Source organism: Theropithecus gelada, chromosome 4 (genome assembly GCF_003255815.1).
Source record: "Theropithecus gelada isolate Dixy chromosome 4, Tgel_1.0, whole genome shotgun sequence".
Lineage (NCBI taxonomy): Eukaryota > Metazoa > Chordata > Mammalia > Primates > Cercopithecidae > Theropithecus > Theropithecus gelada.
In genome coordinates, this window is record NC_037671.1 from 136,316,354 (window position 1) to 136,339,896 (window position 23,543).

General features: G+C 44.2%; 1 protein-coding gene across 3 annotated transcripts in view; it reads right to left on the reverse strand.

Annotated features, from left to right (window-relative positions):
• FYN (FYN proto-oncogene, Src family tyrosine kinase) overlaps positions 1-23,543 on the reverse strand; it is a 210,251-nt gene that overhangs the window by 43,802 nt on the left and 142,906 nt on the right. For all 3 annotated transcript variants that reach the window (XM_025382436.1, XM_025382437.1, XM_025382439.1), the window contains 4 exons: positions 15,364-15,621; positions 10,677-10,773; positions 3,976-4,074; positions 51-154 (listed from right to left, as the gene is read on the reverse strand). In XM_025382436.1, coding sequence (XP_025238221.1) covers positions 51-154; positions 3,976-4,074; positions 10,677-10,773; positions 15,364-15,610 — 547 coding nt within the window. In that variant the 5' untranslated portion in view covers positions 15,611-15,621. The remainder of the gene's footprint in view (positions 1-50; positions 155-3,975; positions 4,075-10,676; positions 10,774-15,363; positions 15,622-23,543) is intronic.

The window sequence follows — 23,543 nt, forward strand, 5'->3', positions numbered from 1 at the left end:
TAATCCACAGATTTGAATGACAAGCCAACTTCTTCAACTCGTTATCTTACCTTTGGTGGTTTCACTCTCGCGGATAAGAAAGGTACCTCTTGGGTTTCCAAAGGACAATAGCTGTCGCTCAGCATCTTTTCGGCCAAGTTTTCCAAAGTACCACCTTTAAATGAGATCAAGGAAAGAAAATACTTCGTAATAGTCATTTACAAAATGCAACAGCATAGGCTTTTTTTTTTGCCCATGAATTCCCCTCACCTCCGATTTAGTCCTTAGCCTTTCCCTGTACGTATTTTTTCTAGCTTAATTCAGTTCCTTTCCAATCTATCCTGGATTCTATCCCTAATTCATCTCTTTCGCTCTTTTAAAAAAATCAGATTTGAATTGTGGGTTGTTTTCCTCCCCTCCAGACGTGACCAGAACTGGTTTGTGTTAAAACCGCCATCTGTATGCAAAAAAACCCAGAAATCTAAGACCTTGATTTGAAATGGCAACTGCATGAGACCCTCTCCACACTTATTTAAAAGACTCTAGTCTGGGCATGGTGGCTCACGCCTGTAATCCCAGCACTTTGGGAGGCCGAGGCGGGCAGATCACCTGAGGTCAGGAGTTTGAGACCAGCCTGGCCAACATGGTGAAACCTCATCTCTACTAAAAATACAAAAATTAGCTAGGTGTGGTGGTGGGCACCTGTAATTCCAGGTACTTGGGAAGCTGAGGCAGGAGAATTGCTTGAACCTGGGAGACCCAGGTTGCAGTGAGCTGAGATCGTGCCATTGTACTCCAGCCGGGTGACAGAACAAGGCTGTGTCTCAAAAAAAAAAAAAAAAAAAAAAAAGGCCAAGCATGGTGGCTCACACCTGTAATCCCAGCAGTTTGAGAGGCCAAGGCGGGTGGATCATGAGGTCAGGAGATGGAGACAACCCTGGCTAACACTGTGAAACCCCGTCTCCACTAAAAATGCAAAAAATTAGCTGGGCGTGGTGGTATGAGCCTGTAACCCCAGCTACTTGGGAGACTGAGGCAGGAGGATCGCTTGAACCTGGGAGGTGGAGGTTGCAGTGAGCCAAGATCGTGCCACTGCACTCCAGCCTGGGTGACAGAGTGAGGCTCTGTCTCAAAAACAAACAAAAAAACAAAACTCTTGAATCTCTTGATATCTGAGCATTATTAACTGCTGGGAAATAACAAAACACAGCCTCAATGTATATGAAGATAATTAACAAGCATTAAAAAAAGTCAGAATAGATAGATATGATATGAATAAAGGAATAGTATTTTCAGTAACTTCCTACCTATAAGAATTCTGAGAAAAATGCCCGTGAGTACTTATCTGTATTTTGTTTTCCCCCAGGTGTGAGGACTTGGATAAGTAAAGGCATTTGCCAGCACCTGGATTGTGATCTGTGTACATCATTATCTTCTTCTTCCTCTTCTTCTGTTTTTTTCTTGAGACAGGGTCTCACTCTGTCACCCAGGCTGGAGTGCAGTGGCATAACCACAGCTCACTGCAGCCTTGACCTCCCCAGGCTCAAGCAATCTTCCAACCTCAGCCTCCTGGGACTACAGGTGCACATCATCACACCAGCTAATTAAAAAAAATTTTTTGTAGAGGCTGGGAGTGGTGGCTCATGCTTGTAATTCCAGCACTTTGGGAGGCTGAGGCAGGCAGATCACCTGAGGTCAGGAGTTTGAAACCAGCCTGGCCAACATGGTGAAACCCCAACTCTAATGAAAATATAAACAATTAGCCGGGCATGGTGGCATGTGCCTGTAATCTCAGCTATTTGGGAGGCTGGGGCATGAGAATTGCTTGAACCAGGGATGTGGAGGTTGCAGTGAGCGGAGACAGGGCCACTGCACTCTAGCCGGGGGACAGAGTCAGACTGTCTCCCTATGTTGCCCAGGATGGTCTCAAACTCCCGGGCTCAACTGATCCTCTCGCCTTGGCCTCCCAAGTGCTGGGATTACAGGAGGGAGCCATCACGGTTGGCCCTGTACATCTTTTCCTTGGCACAACTGTAAGGACTGGTTACTGTACACCTTTGAGATCTGTGCTCAGTCAATAAGCGTGCCCTTAAAATGACTTGGTGTTGCAGATATTTCAATATATTATCCCTGAACAAACTAATGATACTCTGTGCCACTTCAGGAGGCATCACATTAAGTCACCTCAAGACTTTTGTTATTTGCCTTATATCCTCCCCCTACATTCTCAAGCCTTAACCAAGCCTGGCAGTTAGTTACTATTTCAGCACTAGGTGCTGAATGAGCAGCAGGTGCTCCCCAAACCCAAGGGAGAATGCTGGAGCATTCAATTGGAATGTGTGTGTGGGAACCATTTTTAGAATATTTAACTGTGAAAGAATCCAGATTCTAAAATGAAATTTCAATTCATTATGCTTGAATATAGGTATTATGAGTTCACTGTCAAATTCTTTTGTGAATTAAGCTTCACTGAAGAAAAGAGACACGGCGTGTTAGCTCCTCAGTGAGTTTTAGAAACACCAAAATGTGCAACAATCCTTAATCTAGCACTAGGTGGTGTAAAGACTATTACGCCAATTATTTGTGAGAAATGGCTTTCTGGGTTTGTACCCATAACCCAATTAGAATGCTGTGTAAAACAGTGGTGAAAAAAGAATTGTTAGAACAATGGATTGCACCAAAACAATAGTATTTTAAGATAATAATAGTTAATTACACATGTAAAACCAAAGGCATTATTTTAAAAAATAATACTGTTTAAAAACAAAATATTTAAAAAGTTGACCATTATAAAAATAACTTAAATATACAGCTGACAAATTCCCAGTTAAATCAGGGTAATGCTACATTTTGGTGGTACTTTTTATTCTGAAAGAACACAAAGATTTTTGCAAATCTGCCCTAAAATACAAATTAAAGACAAATATCTTGATTCACCGATGATGAAACACAGTCACTGGGAGAAAAAAACAACTAAGAACCACTGAGTATTTGAGAGTGAGAAACAAAACAGATCCTCTTAGAGGGAATACAAGGGAATTAAAGAAGAGAACAATCCAACTGGGGATTTGGCTAGGGTGTGGAGTCTAATCCCCCTTGCGCTGCTTAAACAAATCCATGGTGAAATTAAATATCGGAGCCAGAAGTTGGGCTTGGTGACTGACTTTTCTCAACTCTCTTTCTAGAGAGGTGAGACCCAAGGTGTCAGGAGGAGGCCAAGTTCCTGCATTTGGGAAATCATGGCTCCATCTCTCCTTCCCTCAGTTCAGAAGTCAGAGCTGGCAAACAGCCACTGGCAGTTCTTTCCCTTGGGAGTGCCCATTAATCCCACGGGTCAGGGGAAGGGAGAGAGGTTATCCCTCTAGATCCCTCAGCCTGCTGAACACCTTCCTAAACTGCTACCAGTTGAATAGCTGCGCCAAATAACTGCTCGTCACTATTTACTATCAAAGAAGCCAACTGAGGTTCCAAATCACTGTAGTATTTCCCAAGTTGGGAGGACACACTGTATACGAGTCACTTTTACCGGGCATAGGAGATGTCTTTTCAGCACTGTTTTAATATTTCTGATCATGCTTAGGAGAATAATCTTAGGTTAATCTTTGGCAATTACTTGCTCCTCTCTCCTCTCTCTCCCCGACAGAGGGAGCAGACTGCGGGCTTAGAAACTTGGGTCGGCAATAACAAATATATGATCTAGCTAGCATTTCATATTTTTATGGCTACTTTTAATCGATGACAAGTTTTACTGGGTTTTCATTTAGGATATTGATAGAAAGTTTTCTTTCAAAATAAGTGAGCAGGCTTCAAGAAAAACATTAAGTTAATAACAGTGCAAGTATTACACAGGGTAAAAACCAGGGTAGAAAGCCTGAAAAACTCAGCCTTAATCACTGCTGTGAATTTCTTCCCCCTCCTGCCCAATGTTAATGGCATTCTATTGTGGCAACCAACTTTTAAAATCAAGTAGTTAAGTGAAAATAAAACAAAACATACTCTTCTGCCTGGATAGAGTCAACTGGAGCCACATAATTGCTGGGAATGTAACCTGTCTCTCCAGTTGTCAAGGAGCGGGCTTCCCACCAATCTCCTTCCCTATAAAGAAAAAAGAAAAAAGAAAAGTAAATATGTTGACCATTTCAACAGCTTGCAGTTACAGACTCACTGTGGTCTGAAATGTGTAACTGTCACCTAATTATCATGCCACCTGATTTCTCCCATCTATTCCTTTACCCTGAATTCCAACACAGCCCCCACATGAAGGTCAGAAGGTTCCAGTTCGAGTCAGCCATGAGATGAACCCATGGTTGTCTCCTGTCTTAGTCGTGAATTAAGAATGTGGGACCCTGGCCATGAGAGGTCTCCCTTGGTAGAGGGCATTTTGCTTGGTTAGTGTCCTCAACTTGGACAGAGGGAAAAGGAACCCGGCCTCAGCCAAATTAAGTAAAACATGTTAGCTGCAGATCATCTGGGAAGGGAAGCTTGTTAGGAGGTCTGAGGCCAATCTGAGCTGCACGGTGCTGCTCCCCTATTGTAAGCACCTCTCTCTTTCAGGTTCAAATCATGACATTAAAAATGTTAACATCCTAACACTGGGAGGTTAGGAGGTCTGGTGAGCGATGAAGGCATGCTCTAAACACGTGCCTGGCTTGCTCTCAAAAAAATGGGGAGACACCTCTCTACAGGTAGAATGATGAAGACTAGAGTAGGCTCGCCTTCCCCAGGCATTTTCAATCTGAGGTGATTCCATCAAATGTCCAGAGCACTGGCCTGAGGCTGATGGGCAAGTGGGGAGGGTGGGTATGGCTGCGTGTGCTGGCACACAGGGAGCACAGAAACTCGGCAAGGGAGTGAGATTTTTAGTCATGCCACTTTGCACTGCCTTAGGCTCCATGCCACAGCACGGCAGTGTGGTATCAACCTGGGGAGCTCTCAGAGGAGGTGAAAGGGGAGCTTGTAGCTACTTTCATCTTAAAGCCAGTGAGTACATTAAGCAGTTCAAGTTCATCTGTTTAGATTCACACAGGGCTACCTGTGACAAACAGCAGGAATGGAGTGTGTACCTCATCCCATTAACATCGGAGAGGCAATGGATGTGGCGCTGTGGCTCTGACATCCATTGAGTATCTGCAGAACCTTCCACCAGCCTGCAGTCAACGACATGATTGCCCTCGAGCAAATCAGACCTCCCAGCAAATCTGATCTCCTGGGGCTTGGCACCTTCTCTTCCTCCATTTTTGGTCCTTGGAGGCAGCAAGCGAAACTCCAGGCATTTTTTTAAAAACTCGTTTTTTTGGCTGGGTTCTGTGTCAAAGCTTTCAGACACGCAAAAAAATGTGTTGGCTTTTGGCCATGGTAAAGCTGCTCCGCAGACGGATTTAATCAGGTAGAGAAAAACCAGCCTCCACATGAAACTCGAGCCTTATTCCAGAGGCCGCTCTCTAAAGCTGGACTCTGAGCAAGGTGAGCAGTGAGCAATGCCTCCAGATCGGATTTAACAGAGCAAGAGAATAAAGGTGACAAGCCAGCGTGTGCTGCAGGTGATGTTGTGGGAAAGTGTTTGGTGGCATAAGGAATAGAATAGCCCACAAAAAACCCAAGGTGCCGGCACAGGTTTTTACAACCTTATGTTTCCATTAGTTTCCTAATCTCTTTTTTTAACCCTATTACAAATCCACCAAAGTACAGTACTCATATTCAGAAAGTTCTTTATTCATAAAATTTAGTTCATGTCTAGATTTATTCATAATCTTAAATTTAGTTCATGTCTAGATCTTTGTTAGGAAATATTTACACACACTGAAGAACACAGGTACAGCATATATGAACCCCGTGAACCCACTGCCCAACTTAAGAGCTAGATCGTTACCAAATGGGTGGGATCTGCACTGTGCTGCTCCCCTACTGTAAGCACCCCTCTCAGGTTCAAATCATGACATTAAAAAGGTTAATATCTTAACAGTTTGTACTGGTCTCACTTCTATGCCTTCCAAAAGGAATACATACAGTTGTAAGGATATCATCTAAGAACATATGTGGAAGTTTATTTTTTTCTTTAAACACTGTATGTGTTTAAGGAAATGGCTTCGGAGACATAATCTTCACTTTAATATATTGACAGCATTTACTGCTCTGAAGTTCCACTAGATGGAGACATTTCATCATAAAAAGTAACAATACCCCGCTCTTCCCCCTCCACCCTCTCCCGCCCAGCCTGGGAAATGCTCCAAAATGGCGAGGAAAAAATTAAGTGCTTGTAGCAAAGGCTTATTGTTTTTTAATGCAAGATAACCTTCATCAAGTTAGTTCTAATTGAATTAAGAAAAAAAATGGCTAGCATCAATTTTAGGGTATCTGAGGATGTCAATGGGGGCGGGAAGCCAATACATTTCGCTGCAGGCTGGGACAAGCCCAGCCTTATTCAGGTGATCTGGCATTAATGAAGTCATTTCCAATTCAAATCTAGCATTAACTATCTCATTTTGGTCTAGGCACCTAAATAGTGTAGCACAGATCAGAATGCAATTATCAGCTCATTCTAAAGTCATGAATCAAGAATTCATGATTTTCTCACTTGACCCTGTTAATCTCACAAGGGGTTTCAGCTACTCATGAGAAAGATAAAATCCTTGATTTCTCTTTTTCTAGGCTTTCCAGGGTCGTCATCTTCATCAAAGGAGACATAAGGTGACAAAGATTCAATGTTTATTATGTAGTGAACCTCACAGGTTGAGCCCAGAGAGGCTGGTACAGACCCAAAATATTCATCAAGAGCCTCTGAGCAAATGAGTAAGTCATCTTTTTGATACCCTAGAAGCACCAACTCACCTATAAATAGACATACTCTATATTCATGTTGGTTTAGGAAAATAGGATCTCTACTATGTTATCTTTTATTTGTTGAGTTACTGTGGGTAATTAGCATTGTTAAAGCTGTATTTCTTTAAGCTGTTCTTATAGTTCAGATTTTTCTTTAATTTACACTTGGTGAGATATTCTTTGTTATCTTGTTCTAATTCAAATATATGATTTAAAGCCTGGTGCTGGTTTAGAATGGCTTTTAAGGTTTTATAACAGCTCTCTCTGTTCCTCTGATTTAAAGACTTGTTAAAAGATTCCACCATCCTGGCTAACACGGTGAAACCCCGTCTCTACTAAAAAATACAAAAAAACTAGCCGGGCGAGGTGGTGGGCGCCTGTAGTCCCAGCTACTCGGGAGGCTGAGGCAGGAGAATGGCGTAAAAACCCGGGAGGCGGAGCTTGCAATGAGCTGAGATCCGGCCACTGCACTCCAGCCTGGGCGACACAGCGAGACTCCGTCTCAAAAAAAAAAAAAAAAAGATTCCGTCCCCCCACTACACTCCACACCAAGAAAAGAGCCTACCCCCAAACCCCAAAGTTGCTCACAGGCTTGTGGGCCCAGGAGCTGGCAGCCCTAGAGCCTTGGAGCCAGGGAGTAGTTATTTGCCAACAGAAGTCAGCCTTGATCTGCTCAGTAGCGTAGCATTTTTATTATAAATGCTGGATTCTTTGTAAATGTAGTCACTACCCATCTGATTTTTAGAGAGTATGTCAGTAACAGGTTTATCAAATGCTTGGGTGGGGCTCTAAACCAGGATTTTTTTTTTATCACAATAGAGAAAAAAAACCTGCCTGCAGCTGTGACCACTACTCCACTCTGTGTAAAACACGTATTACATTTATAGAGTCACTGTTCCTAGATGGTAAATGACTAGTCTTAAAATGTGAAAACAGGGAATACAATGGATGAACTTAAATATTTTGCAAAATGGGTTCAAATTTAATAATGTCCTGATACATGACACTGAGCTCTTACAACAGGTCAATGAAGCACCTTTGCCCCTTGCTGGGCAGCAGGAACAGCGCCGCTGGGTACATACATACATGCACATCCCATGGTGTATGCTGTACTTTAACAAAGCCAGCCCTGTGGCCTCCAATGCCACCAGGGCTCCCACCAGGGAAGGGAGTGGGAGGACACACACTAGGAGGTGTGGCAGCTGCCCTGGCAGAACAGAGCCCCATTCCTCCCTCTCCTCTGAGGACCAGAGCCAGAGGCGGGAGAGAATGGGGGAGGGGAGGAGCCACATGCCATCTGCTTCCGTATTATTGCTTTGTTTTTCCTTCACGATTTTCTCTTCCCTGTTATTACCCAGGACTTCAGGATATTGTCGTGTTACACAAACCTTATTTTTCTTTTCTATAACCTTGAGAAAGGGCATTTTAAAATTCCACTGATATGGAATTCCATTGGCAGAAAGGAAGAACATTAAGAGGAAGAGAACCTTTGTAATATTTTCCTCTACAAGAACAGGGTTGGAGGCTCAAAGGACTCTGTAAATATCAAAGGCCGTGCATGGAAGTCACAAAATAGAGATTGAGACAGATTGGATCCTCCTTAAGTGTTTCTCTAAAATTTCAATTTGGTGACATTGCAGATCCTTTCCAGATTAACAAAGGAAGAAGCCGTGGGATTGACATCGGCAGGGACTAACTTTCCAACGCCCTCCGGCCTGATGCACAGATGCACGTGCAGTATGGACAAAGCCTCCCGAGAGCTGGCTCTGTGCTCCTACTATTCCGTGGTTCTTGCAGTTGAAAGTTTACAAATAGTCTTGAAATTTCTAATCAACCTTGGCATGTAGGGGAGGCTAAGGGGCGGGGCACTTCAGAATTCAAAGTTAATGGACTCCAACGAGCAGCAAAATAACAGCAAGGAGGTATACCCAGAGAGGATCAAAGCCCGATCCCCTCTTCCCCAGCCCCGGTCAACTCTCCAAACCTTCCTGTCACTTGAAGGGTCCCCTCCCCTTTGATAAAGTACCTGGGCCCCTCCCAGATCAAACCTGACACTGTTCTCAGGATGCCCCCCTGCACCTCGCCCTGGGCTCTGCCACCTGCCAGCTCCGTGCTCTGGGGCAGTTTCCTAATCTGGGCCTCTGGCTCCTCAGATGTCAAACGATGACGTCGATGCATACCTCAGACAGTTGTGGAAAAATGCATGAGAACGTTTGTAACTTAGCGCATGGCTGGTACTTCAGGAGCCTTCAGTGAATAACAGCTGTTTATTATTTTTTAAAAAACTTCCTGTGGCTACAGGAGGATGACTCCGGGGGGGTAGGTGACACTATTCTTGACCTGGGTGGTGGCTGCACAGGCATGTTCAGCTTGTGAAAATTCAGCAAACTGTATACTTTTTGAAAATTGTGGTAAAATACAGGCAACATAAAATGTATCATTTTACTCATTTTTAAGTGTACAGTTGAGCGGCAGTAAGTATGTTCACACTGCTGTGCAACATCACTGTGGACACTTTTGATATGTGCACTATTCTGCATGTATTCCAATAAAGAGTTAAAAAAAAAGCCACCCCACACCTTTGTTAATGATGACAATCCTAATATATGTTTGAAAACCCTGTGGCTATGTAGATTGTGCTTTCTGATGTCTGGAAGAGACTCATCAGCCCTTTATAGCGGTATTCAGTTCTTGCTGTTGAAAGGCGGCATATCCTCAGTGCATGGTTCTGTGAGCCAGGGGGCATTCCCGGGAAGGGTGGGCTTTCCAAGGAGGCAGTTTTCAGGCCTGAAGGAGGTTACTGTGGCAATCAGCACTCCTCTTTCCTGGGACGTGCAGTGTGACCAGAGCTGCGTCTTCCTCCCTCTGGCACATCCTTCTGGGAAAGCTGAGGAGCCTGCCTCCAAGTCCTTCTGCCGACATGGAATCTGGTTTGCTCAGAGAGCAGAGGAGAAGCAACCAGACTTGGTGGCATAGAACTTCCTGGTGTGCCCCTCAGCCCCTGCGTGGCACTCTTTCCCAACCACTGGGGGCACTCATAGGGACGCTGGAGATGCCTGGCTTGCCGATGTGGAACCACCCGACACTTTCTTCAGAGCCTAGATTTTTTCTGAAGGGCCTCATCTGCGCACACTGCCTCCATCTAACAGAGGAAGTATTTATAAACCATAAGAAAATCTGACCCATGTTTACTCTTCTTATGGAGGTATTGAAAGCAGGATTTGAAAAGTGAGTGGTCCTCACTCTTGAAATCCCCCCACTGCCTGTTTAACTGTTGTTCCTCCTGGCCAATGTTAAACAACCATGCAGCATATTCATTCATGAGTGGGTGAAATCACTTCTTTTGGCTCCAAAAGATTCCAGTCACTCCCAAATTTTCATTACAGTGAAACGCCTCCATGGGCTTCACCAATGAAATGTTTAGCAGTTTATAAAACAAAGAACTTGTTGCAAGCCTCAAGTGAGGGCTTAGCTAGTGTAACATGTGAAACGTGAAGAAAATCTCAAGGCAGAGAGCATGAAATGTGGGTAGCCAAGGCTTGTGCCAATCACTTGAAACTGTAGGTTTGTAGAAACACTCAGGGCTATGGAGAGTGATGCTGGTGATTTTACAACCTTTAAACCTAAACCAAAACCAATAAACACGGACTGTGCTAGTATTTTTGGTACTCTCCAAAAATCTCCTTGGACACACAGTGCCATAAAATATTGCACTGTGTCACTGACTCTTCTTTCTCTCATAGTATATTGTTGTAAACTAGTGAATTTAGTGACTGTTCTTTTAGGATTTCAGACATCTGAAGAGGTGCAGACCAGAAATACAAGACCCCTTCCCAACCTGAAAGGTATACATGCTTCTCCTCCCTCTCCAAACTTACGAGCTGTTCAATATTTGAAATTTTTCTCCTTTGTGAAAACTCAGGTCATCTTCTGTCCGTGCTTCATAGTCATAAAGGGCCACAAACAGTGTCACTCCTGCCAAAACGAAATTCACAAGAAGGGAGATTATTACACAAGGGGAAATTAATTCCAAGAAATTAGATCTTCACTAAAATCTCATTCTCACAATCTACATCTAGTCAGCACTAATAACGTGATGAGGTGTTGTAATTAATGTGTCAAAACCACAGTCACAGGGCTGTGTTTATGCCTTGGTCTTTGTAGGGAAGCCTTACTGGATCGGATAAAAACCTGCAGCTGAAGGGCTTCTTTCTGTAATAGCTTTGAATGAGTGCTGAGGAGCAGGGAGATACTAAAATCACGTCCCAAACAAAAGGGCAGCGTCAGCATCAGGGTTCAGGTTTGCAGGGCTCTGTGGCAGTTACTGACATCCTTTGCTGGTCACGTCTTCTCCTCCACTTGGAGCCCATGTTAGGTTCTGGGTAAAATGGACCACCCTTTCTCCTGGTAAAACAGTAATATAGAATGTAATAGGAAAGACCTCCTGCAGCTTGGGGACATTTCGAGAAGACTCTTTCTGTAATATTCACCCCAATTAGAGGATGTACTGCTCTCGGCATCTGCAGTTGGGTTTGCAGTTTTGTGCTGCTCAGCCCCACTGCTGAAAACGGAACCCTCTCCCTTGTCCTCCCTTCTACCTTGAACTCACCTCTCCTCACACTGTCTTGCAGCGCTCACTCTCCCTCACATCCACCCTATGTCCTCTCATCTGGCTGACTCTCTGGAGAGGCCCTTCCTACTTTGCAGAAGTTTGCTAGCAGCAGCAGAGACTATCCAGTGTCATTTGGCCTAGGATTTCCTCCACGTAATTAGGCATATATATACATTTTTTAATAGAGACGGGGGTCTCACTATGTTGCCCAGGCTGGTCTCGAACTCCTGGGCGCAAGCGATCCTCCTGCCTTGGCCTCCCAAAGTGCTAGGATTACAGGTGTGACCTACCATGCTCAACCCAATAGGCATAATTCTAACACAGTCCCCAGTGATTCCTGCCTCTTAGGATTCGTGTCTCGTGCAAGCCCCTCCCCTTGAGTGTAGGCTGGATCTAACGACTTGCTTCTACTCAACAGAATGTGCAGTCCCTTAAGTGACTAGGCTTCAAAAGATGGTGACTTCTGCCTTTCTAGCAGACTCTCTCTATTGCCACTTCAGCTTGTGTACTTTGATGAAGCAAGGCGCCATGCTGGCGAGGCCCACGTGACCAAGAACTGAAGGTGGCCTCTGGCCAACAGCCAGGGAGGCACCAAATCTTGCCAGCACTACATGAGTTTGGAAGCAGATCATTCTCAGCTAAACTGTGAGATGACTGTAGCCCAGCCAACACACCTTGATTACAGCCTGTGAGAGATTCCGAAGGACCCAACGAAGCATTCGCAGATTCCAGACCCACAGAAACTGTAAATTCAGGTTTTATAATTTTAATTGATGTATGGACACACACACACAAACAAAAAAGCACGAAGGAAGATTTGGATCCAAGCGGTGCCACACTTTACGTCGTCACTATAAGTGTTCGAGTGTAAAGAAAACCAATTTTGAAACTATGAAATTCCTGATTCATAAATACACAGCTATTTCTACTTTAGTACATATAAGATAATTCACTGTTATTAAAGTTCTTTTATTAAGGCAATTGCATATGTCTTAAAAGCAATGGTAAATTAAGTTGTCTTCCAAAACTGTGTACTTGTCTGGTCAGCTGTGTATGATCAGTTATCTACCTCACAGTCTATTTTCTTTTGTGCTGGAACAGGTTGCGGGCCCTCCCTGTTTCCACAGACCAAATCCTCCCAGCTCAGGAGCTAGGGCTAAGCAGTTATTTCTTTTGAGTATTTTTTAGTTCTTACATTTTATGCTTGTATTTGATGATAAATGTCAGTGACATTTCATAGTTTCTAAAGTCCTTGCTGCTCTGAGAAGTGTAGATTCTAGTGAAAATTACATAGTCATAAGACAAATGTGTTTTTGTTTTAGTTTTTAAAAGTTGTGGTATCACTGGTTACAAGCTCCCTGGAATATTACTACTTTGTGAAAGTCCAGGCTGAAGGCAGCAGCCTCTACGTACCTAGCACAGTTATAAACCTGGGTCTCTCACTACTTGATATTTTTGCATTAGTTAAGACAGAAATGTGATAGTTCGGTTAGAGGTGAGGGGAAATCTGCTGCTAGAAATGTCTAACTAAGTGCCATACTCGTCTGGGTAAGATTTGGGAAACATAACCTCTGTACATTAAAAAAAAATATTTAAACATCACATAGTAGATACCATTAAATTATAAAAAAATTATGAAGAAAGATCTTCTGTACAGATTGAAAAAAGATATCTATATGATGAAGAGGGTTAAATTTTTTTTTTTTTTGAGACGGAGTTTCACTCTCGTTGCCCAGGCTGGAGTGCAATAGCGTGATCTCAGCTCACTGCAACCTCTGCCTCGTGGGTTCAAGCACTTCTCCTGCCTCAGCCTCCCGAGTAGCTGGGATTACAGGCACCTGCCACCACACCTGGCTAATTTTTTGTATTTTTAGTAGAGACAGGGTTTCGCAATGTTGGCCAGGCTGGTCTCAAACTCCTGACCTCAAGTGATCCACCCACCTCGGCCTCCCAAAGTGCTGGGATTACAGGTGTGAGCTACTGCACCCGGCCAGAGCCCACTTTTTTACCAAGCTGCCGGTTTGCTGTATAGGTAGTTCCAAGGGAAGAAATGTGTCATGGCACTATTCAAGGACCACAGAGAGGAGTGGGGCTTGTCTTTCTGCCCCATCCCAAGTGGGACTTTCCTCAGGAGAGTTAGCATTCAGAGGTCTGACCACGCAAAGCAAGGCTCACTTGGCAACTGTCTTTCTTTCCTTAGGTTTCTTTGGAACGTAAGAAAAGAGATTGGCTTAAAACAAAAATGTGGATGGCTGTAAGGTCATGCCTATTCTTATTTAACACTCCATGACCAGATTCCCTTCTTTAAAAACAACCTAAAAATGAAGACAAGCCAGCTCCACTGTATGGAAGGCAAGGCACATGAAGACCAGCACCCCACTATCTCCTTGCATCAGCTGACAAGTTCTCACTGAGGGCTTTTCTGTTCCATGTTCCGGGAACTGAAGGGAGAATCAAAGGAGGTTACAGAGAAACACAGACATTGTTCTTGGCCCTACAGGACTGAAGGCAGTGTTGGGAGAAGGGACATGCATATATATTGAAACCAAATAATTCAAGGCAGAAAAATCTGCCAACATTTGGGGGTACTGTGTTTTAACTTTCAAATGTTATAAGGGATCAGGTAGCCTCTTAGACGAAGACTGCTCCTGACTGTAGTGGAGACCCACATGCTCAACACAAGTGGCCCTCTCTAGTGACTTTAATGAATGATACCTGCAGACACAGGGGTCCATATCCAGCACTCATGAATGAATGAACAAGGATAATGGCTGTGTCAGCAGAATTAACAGTCTACGCTGGCAAAACCCCCATGCTTCTCATGGTAGGCACGACGATGGGGGTTGCGTTGGGTGTGTTTTCGCCTCTTTTTTTCTCCTGCATCCCCAGAAGACATCCCCATGCAAGGCCTGGGTTGAAAGGAAAGCTAAAGTCACCACAGCAGGAGGGTGAACATAAACACTTCTACTGGGCAGAGCGTGCTAGGCTAGCAGAAGAGAAGTAGATAATGTCCAAAGGCTCAGGGTCAGGCCTTTCGATACAACTACACTGATGTGTGTTTGGTGCAGAGGGAAAAAATACTTGCTAATGCCTTAGTAGTGCCTCCTCCCTAGGTGAAAAGGTACCTGCTGCCAGATGGGTTGAAAGATACCGCATTCTTTAAAACTTTTATATAAGACATCTGCTGCCAGATGAGCTGAGAGATGCTGTGTTCTTTCAAACTTTTGCAATAAACAAAATAATTTTGGAACAAATAATGTCAAATATCTAGTTACCATGGTTCACATACTCAGAGAAAATTTGGACGACTAAGGATGCATGAGATAACTTACAAATATTTTGGAAAACATATGTCTGAGAATGTATGCCAGATATTTTACAAAGTATTAGCTAAGTCAGCAAATACACATGGCAGCAAAATACAGCCTTGTGGTATGAAAGACAAGGAAACTGAAAAAAAAAAAGAAAAAGAAAAAGAGAAAGGCAGGCTGAGGATTAGGAAGAAGTGGGTGGGAAGAGGGAGTACATTAATATCTAGAGAACTCAAAATACACACACCCAGACCCAGTCCTGGAGCCTCTAATTCAAAAGACTGGGACATGGCTCAGGCATCCGTGTTTTGAAAAGGCTGCCCTAGTTCTTCTGTGCCAACCAGCCAGGCGAGGCTGAGAGTCATTAACCTACAGTGCCTCAGTAGAAAGCTGTAGCTCACTAACCCATACAGAATCCTCAGAGCAGCAACTTGGGGCACCTTGCAACCCTGTAGCCAAGCATTTTGTTTGTACATCAAGCTCTGGCTTTTCTTACAGCCCCTCATCTAGTAGAGGAGACATATTAGAAACTTAATGTGAAACCCCTAGTCAAAGGGAAGTGATGGGAACCCAGATGTTCAATTGCCAAAAGAGTTAAGGGCGGCTGCCCCCTCTCCACACTCCGTGACTTTGGGGGCTTACCTGTTCCTCCTCTCGTACGCAAGGTCCCCGTATGAGACGAAGAGTTCACACCTCCAAAGACAGTGAGTCCTTGGCCCCCGGCTGCGTGGAAGTTGTTGTAGTTGGGGATGGAGGTCACACCGAAGCTGGGGTAGTGCTGAGGGGTGGGGTCTGTGCCATAGCGGTACCCGGAGCTCTGGTTCAGGCTGCCGTCCCTCTCCTCCGTCAGTTTTGTTGCTTCTTTATCCTTACATTGCACACAGCCCATTATCTAAATTCCTGCCAGAGACAAAAAAGGGGTCACGTAAGCTGGGATGCTCCCTAGTTGCTGGGTTGCTCTCCAGTTAACGAGGAGTAATTGACAAGGCTCACTGTTGGCTATTTCAGGCCTATGAGGGGCATGAGGAAAGGCAGTGGCTGGGGGGATGGTTAGGAGGAAGCTCAGTTCCTTGACCCCACAATCACATTTGTTCCCCATATGTTCTGGATGACAGCATCATCAAAGAGCACAATGTTCACCATGCAGCAACTTTCCTCGACTGAGGCCTGTACCTCTTAAAATTCTGTAACAGCATACACCTGCCTACAGACTGTCCAATCATACTTACCAATTCTGCCTTTCTTTAGCCATCTAAAAAAAATATATATATGCTCTGTAGAATGAGTCTATGCAACATTAGAATAAAAACTCCCATCAGGGCACAAGAAATTTAAGGAAGAGGGCGCAGGACTGTTGGATAAGCCAGAATACAACCTTCAATCAAGTCACTAGACTGCTTCACTCACGGATACCTAATCTTCAGGCACAAAACTGGTCAATTTTAAGCACTAAGATGATGCTAAGTATCAAAACTAAGAACTAGTTACTGGATGAAAAATAAAATCGGCAGAACCTAAGAGGTCCGAGTACATTTGCAGGATGTCACGATAGCCTACAGTAACGAAATTACTTACAGCTGCTAATTAACTTTTCAAATTTCCATTAGCTTTTGACATCCTTCAAAGACATTAAAAAAAAAATCATTCCCATGTTATGGAGTTAGTGGCGGATTAAAAACTTGAGTTGTTGCCACCCCACCCTCCTCAAACCCACTTCTCCCAGGCTCCTCATCTCAGTAAACGGGACTGCCAGTGACCCAGTTGCTCCAGTCAGCATCCTGAGAAGCATCCTCATTTCCTCCTCCTTGTTTACTTCCCACTCTTCCTGTCTGAGCTCTCCTATTCAAACACGCCCAACTTTTCCGATCCTCAAAGACTCCATTCCTCCACCCGCTTCGGGCCTCGGAACATAGCCTTGAACACTTTTTCCCCTTCCTCTTTGATATGCGATGTATCCTTCATGTCCTAGTTAATAAGGCACCGCTTCCTCTGCAAGGCGTTCTCTGACTTTCCTGCCCTTCCAGGCTGGGCTGCTTTCCCAAGCGCTCCCATGGCATCCCCATCTCCCTCCTTCTGGCACCCCTGGCACCATATTATAACAAGGCCTGTCCACTTGTCTCATTGCCCAATGGACTGCAAGTTCCAGGAAAGCGGGACACTGTCTGTTTTCATCATAGTTACACTGCCAGTGCCTGGAACAATAAATAGTAACCAGATGAGTGAAGATTCTGGAGCCTATTATGTTTCTCTTTTACCCTTTCTTTATCTCTGTATCAAAGCCGATCTCTCCTGTGACTTTTTTTTGAGATGAGTCTCACTCTGTCGCCCAGGCTGGAGTGCAGTGGCGCGATCTTGGCTCACTACAACCTCCGCCTCAGCCTCCCAAGTAGCTGGGATTACAGGCGCCCGCCACCACGCCCGGCTAATTTTTTGTATTTTCAGTAGGGATAGGGTTTCGCCATGTTGCCCAGGCTGGTCTCGAACTCCTGACCTCAGGTGATCCGCCCGCCTCAGCCTCCCAAAGTGCTGGGATTACAGGTGTGAACCACCGTGCCAGGCCCCTCCTGTGATTTTTATCACCAGTGTACCTTGCATTTTAAAATCTACTGGTATGTGTGTGAGAAGTGAAGAAGATTCAGAAATACAAGTTGGTTAAATGGTCCCCCTTTGGACTTGCAATACCCCATCAAGCCGACAGGCGTCAGGTAGAACAGGCCAGTGGAGGTCCCTGCCAAAACTGCAAACCAGCCCATTTGGGACTAAAGAATCAAATAAGAAACACATGACATCATGTTTAATAACATTTATTCACTGGGGAGGGCACAGCTGGCACAGGATGGGAAGGGCTTGAGGCGGCGAAGGAGAAGGCACGCTTTTCTATACTATCTTGCAAACCAATGCAGGAGGTGCCACATCAGAAGAGTGCTCCCTGGGCACTCTTCTGAGCACTGCTTTTCTGCTGGACTGGGTGATGGGAGCAGTATCAGACTGTTCTAAAGCTCTCTCATATAACACATTTCAATAAATACTTATTGAATTGAATGTCAGTTCTTGAGAATGAAAATGTTTGGAAAAGAGACGCCTACTGCTTGAGCTGAGCTCACCAAGTCTGGAACACATTTACTCCTAAATCATTTGAGATTAACTTACAGTATACTGTGTCCAACATGCTTTGTAACTTATGGTAAATGGATATGATTTTAACAAGTTTCCAATAGGAAATGCAAGCTATTTCCAAGGCATGATGTACTAAAGGAATTTCATCATTTGTTGTTGATGTTGCTTCATCAGACTGATTAACTTGCTCATATATTAACTCTTTCATGGTGGAAAGTTGCTCCACATTTTGGCAAAGACCAGACAGAAAACACTTCTGTCCCAGATGTTTTTTTCCCCTCCCAGGAATTTCACTGATCTACTGTAATTAGAGAATGTGAGACTCGAATCATAGACTCACATCACTTACACCAGTGATTCTCAGCTGGGGGTAACTTTACCACTCCCCTACAAGAGACATATTGGGCAATGTCTGGAGACATTTTGGGTTGTCACACTCAGAGGGAGGGATACTCCTGACACCTACTGGGTAGAGTCCAAGAATGCTGCTAAAACTTCCTGCAATGCACAGGACAGCCTCCTACAAACAAGAGTTACCTGGCCCCAAATGTTAATAGTGTCAAGGTCAAGAAATCCTGATTTACACAAAGGACAGAATTTATATCTACATCTTTGAAGCAGTTTAACAGCTGTTTCCCTTACATGGATGTGATTAACATACAACCCAGCATGCTTTCTTCAGGAGAATAGGCATGCTAGGTAGAAGCAGGCAGTTTTAAAGTGTGACAAGAAGTGCTCTGATTTTTCTCTAGAAGCTTGTGCACTGTGATAGAGAAACAGAACCTAGAAGTAATGAGAACGCTCATTGCAAACTACTCTTCCAACTCCAGCAAAACAAAATAAGCCCCATATCAGAACCCTGAAGAAAGCAGGATCCTACATTTAACCAAACTAAGAAAAAATAATCTGTCAAAATCCACTTTAAAAAAGAAATATACTATGATAAGCAACTAGCAGCTTATTTATAATTTTATGAAGTAACAGAGAAGAAAAATCATCAGCTTCTTGAAAGCAGGAATTTTTTAACTGCTGTATCTTGCGTGGCCAGAACAGTGCCTGGCACACAGTAGTCACTTAATAAATATTAGTTAAATAAATAAATTAAAAAATAATCAAAATTATTTTGGAGAAAACAATCCTCTTTTATAGAAAAGACAGCACTGTCACCACTTCGTGCATTCGACATTTGGAGTTAAGTAACGTTTCTATACAGATCTTGCTTACTCTCTTCTCTTCAATGACACACAGGAAGAAGTGAAAATAAATCAGTAACTGCAGTTTCAAGTCATTAAAAGTTAAGAGCAATGAAAATATTTATATAGGAACTTGTGGTCTTCTTCCTCCCCTGTGGGGCAGTCAGGCTAACTGCTTCGTGACAGAAGAGTCAGAAGACGCTACATGAGCTGTATTCAGTGTGCCCAGGCTCCTTGCTACAAGGCAAAGTTTTGATCATTCACGCTAAAATAAAAATATCCTTTATTATGCAGAGTTATGCACTGTGGCTTTTATGTCCAATGCTGTAGGTGCATCGTGACATAGAATGCACTAATTTACTTGCTGTAGATCCCTGGGGCACTGGGAAACACTGAATGAGGCCATTGTGGACGTGGAGCCCTGGAGTTACTCTGATCAGGAAAATATCACACGCCATGAACTCATGGCTATAGTCCTCTGCAGGCTATCATGCCTAGAAAAACTGGTGAAAGGCATTTTCACTAATTGGATCCCGAGCCTGTGGTCAAGGTGTCTGGATTACAGCTGTGAAGCCTCTATTCTCCAATCCTTTTGCAAAGGGAGGGGCCCTGTTTCTACCATGGAAATAAAACTTGATCTACTTAAAATTTCCCTAGTCCTGTGGTTCTTTTCCGATGCACCAATAGTGTTAAGCAACCTGGGAAGAATTGCCAGACACAGGATTCAAGGAACGCTGCACCCTGCTCCCATGAGCAGGGCAGACATTATCAACAGATCAACAGATCACAGCCCTTTCTGCTGCCATGCTATGGGAGCTATGCTTCTTCACATAGCCCTGTAGTGATTGACGGAAGCTGACCTAAAGGATAGATTCAATCCTTTACTACCACAGGCACAGGGTGCTTCGATCCAAGATGAGTCTGGTTGAACATACACTCCCTCCTCCTGATGTAGACAGACCACAATCCAGTCTACAAGATGTACATTAAACACAAACACATTCATATTTCCTCATGCGCCAATCAATAAAGCAATGCCAGTATGCCCAAGTTATAAGCTTGCAGGACGTATGATAAGATTTCAGGTGTGTGCAGGAGCTAGGTATCAAAATGGGAAAAAGGCCACTGGCAGTCTTCTGTACAAGCAAATTACTTTCTCTTGAGACACATATACTTGCAGGCAGAGGAGGAATGGCAGGAAGAGGAAGTGGAACTGACAACAAATAACTTTAATTTCAGCGGTTTAAGCTCTTTTGTCTCAGAAGCCAACCTAGGTGGATGTGAAGAAGTGACAGCCCTTAGGCATAATCCCTGCTCCTGACAGCCCCCAGCAGACTTTGGAGAGTGACAGGTAAAGCCACATTTGGCCCATACTTAGAGGTGGCATGTTTCCTGGTATCATAATGGAAGTATAAGAACAAGGAAGGGAAATGAACCTAGAAACCAAATGCAAGCAACGGAGATGGGGGCAGTTGAAAAAAGAATGTAAAGCTGAATTGCAGATCAACTGCATGGTTTCACACTTTTCTAGGAAAAAAGCAAAAACTGGAAGCTTATCAAGCAAACACACTTTTTCAGTCAGCAGGAATAGCATTAGGAAAAGGATAAGATGTGGCAGAGACACATCTGAAATTATTTGACTTCAGGACAGAAGATTCATGGCACAGGGCTCTTGATCCTCGTAAAATTAGAAACACCCATAACAATCTACTTGAGGACTTTTGCTACATTCTCAGTGGAGAGAGTTAATCCATTGAAAGCCTACGAAAGCCTTCTTTAGTTTTCCCCCATGTCATTACTGGGAGCAGGAGGACATTCAGAGACAGTTGAGTACCACATCAGTAGCAATGAGGTTGGACCACAGAACCTGTCACCCAAATTTCCTAATTTCCCAGCACCTTTCGATCCTTTACAATGGGGCTTTTCTCCTTTGTAGCACACTGCATCAGATGATCCTGACACCCCATGAGAGACTGCAGGCAGTGCTGCCTTCTGGGGACAGCCGGGACAAAAGGCCCAGGGAGGACCGGGGAGGCTGGACAGAAAGCAGGGCTATGCTGGCCACTCTTGGGATCACAAGCATTTCCCAAGGTACTGAAGCAGAGAAAAAGACACTGCTGGGTTGACCCTCCCGAGATGTTAATACTTGAGGGCTGAACTACTTTCAGCACTGGTGCTGGGTTCAGCCAGTGGCCCCAGCGCAGCTATGAAAAAAAGCATGCAGGGCTCTGCCAATGTGGGAAAGTCCTCTCTTTGCTGCCAACTGGAGGGAGTGAGTGAAAATATGTGCCTTGCTGAATGACAGTGTGGTAGGGAGAATTCTGAGCTGTCTCCCAGGACTTCTACTCCCAGTGTACGTGCCCTGTAAATCCCTAGGACTTATGAATGATGGGGTAGTCATTCCATCAGTGGGTTATGTTATTTGGCACAGCCAACTTTGAGAGATCATCCTGGGTGGACCTGACCTAATCAGGTGAACCCTTGAAAGGTATGCCAGTTCCTGGAAAAGTAGATTAAAACTGCAAGAGGCCTTCATTATGAGGGAGATTCTCCACAGCTGCCTTGAAAGATGAAGGGGCTGTGTGGCCAGACACATGGGTGGTCAGAGCTGAGAACAGCTTGGTCAAGAACCTCAATGAACCTGGAAATGGATTCCTCCCTAATCAAGCCTTCAAACGACAACATAATCAGCTAACATTTGATTTCGGCTTTGCTGAGCAGAGAATCCCCTCTGTGCCTGGACTTGTGACTGACAGAAATGTGAGCTAACAGATGGATGTTGTTTTAAGCCACTAAGTTTGCGGTACTTTGTTAGGCAGCAGCAGAAAACTAATGCATGTTTTGGTGGGATGGGCACCATGGGGATGATGGCTCCAATTTCAGCAGTCATGACCAATATCCAATCAGTGTTCCCTGTAGCCTAGGTGCAGGCTGGACACTGGAAAATGCTGTCCCATTAAAATCTAGTAACAACTCTAAAACATAGGTATTACTATTTCCCCACACTTTACAAGGGAGGAAAAGAGGGGTTGGGGAATTTGTCCACAGCTATGTCAGTCATAGAGATGGGATTTGAAATCAGACAGCCTGATTCCATGGCGAACACACAGAGTCTCTATACTAGAGCTGTCTCCTGACCATGGAATCCTGGCCAGTCCATGCAAGGGTGTGGGTGTGAGGGCTGGAGGTGTTGAGGGAAAAATCCTATAGGGAAGAACTGGTTCCACAGAGCTCAATATCTCACACATTATGGTACGGTTTGGCTCTGTGTCCCCACTCAAATGTCACCTCAAATTGTAATCCCTATAATCCCCATGTGTCAAGGGCAGGACCAGGTGGAGGTAATTGAATTATGTGGGCAATTCCCCCATGCTGTTCTCATGATAGTGAGTTCTCACGAGATCTGATGGTTTTATAAGCGTCTGGCATTTCCCCTGCTTGCACTTACTCCATCCTGCTGCCTTGTGAAGAAGGTGCCTGCTTCTCCTTTGCCTCCCGCTATAACTGTAAGTTTCCTGAGGCCTCCCAAGCAATGCGGCACTGTGAGTCAATTAAACCTCTTTCCTTTATAAAGTATCCAGTCTCAGGTATTTCTTCACAACAGTGTGAGAATTCACTAATACACATTACTAATGGAGGCACTGATTTCAGGGACTAGGCCTCACCTCCATCCCCAATTCAGATTCCATTCCCCCAAGACAGTGGATTCTGTAGAGGTGCTGGACCACACTAGGTGCAGTGATCACATGTGGTTTGGCATCTTAATGACTATTTGGGCCAGTGACACTGAAGCAGCCCTTAATTTCCTCATCTTTCCTAGTCATGGCAAGGGTATTTATAAGAATCATGAAGGAGCTGGCACTGGTTTCCTTGGTATAAAAATCAGTTTTCCTATTGCACTTAAAATATGATTTGCTTTACAGGCAAAACTTTCTGGAACATATTTACTGCATAAACTGAGATACACATCTAATGCCTCCACCAAGCACAAGATAACAGCTTTCTACTCTTGGTGGAGCCTGTGAGGGAGAGCCCCTCGCCAAATGCAAGTATTAAAATATTACAGTCTCTGAGGTGAGAAGATAGATGTAAAAGTGGGAATCTACACAATGCAGACACTAGCCACATGCAATCATGGAAGAACAGAGCCTACTTAAAAATCAAACCCAAGTTTTGCTTCAGAAATAAGTGAAGTTGGACCCATTCGATCATTTACACATGACTTTGAAAGCCTCTCTGGAGGGGGAAAGAGGATGAACCTTGTCTCATACTGCACAGCAAGGGAACCGAACTAATATAAATCACTCTTAAAATGTCATGTTACTTTAAGAATAAGCCATACTGCTGGCACCTATAATAGTTTTGTGGGTCCCCATTTCTGGCTTTTCTTGTTCAAATGGCCCCCAGGCTGAGAAGCAGCTGCTCACACCCCTGCAACAAACATGTTCCTTCCTTTCTGCATAGCCTGCCATTTCTCCAGCCCGAAGATTCAAAAGCACTCAAGAAAAGAGA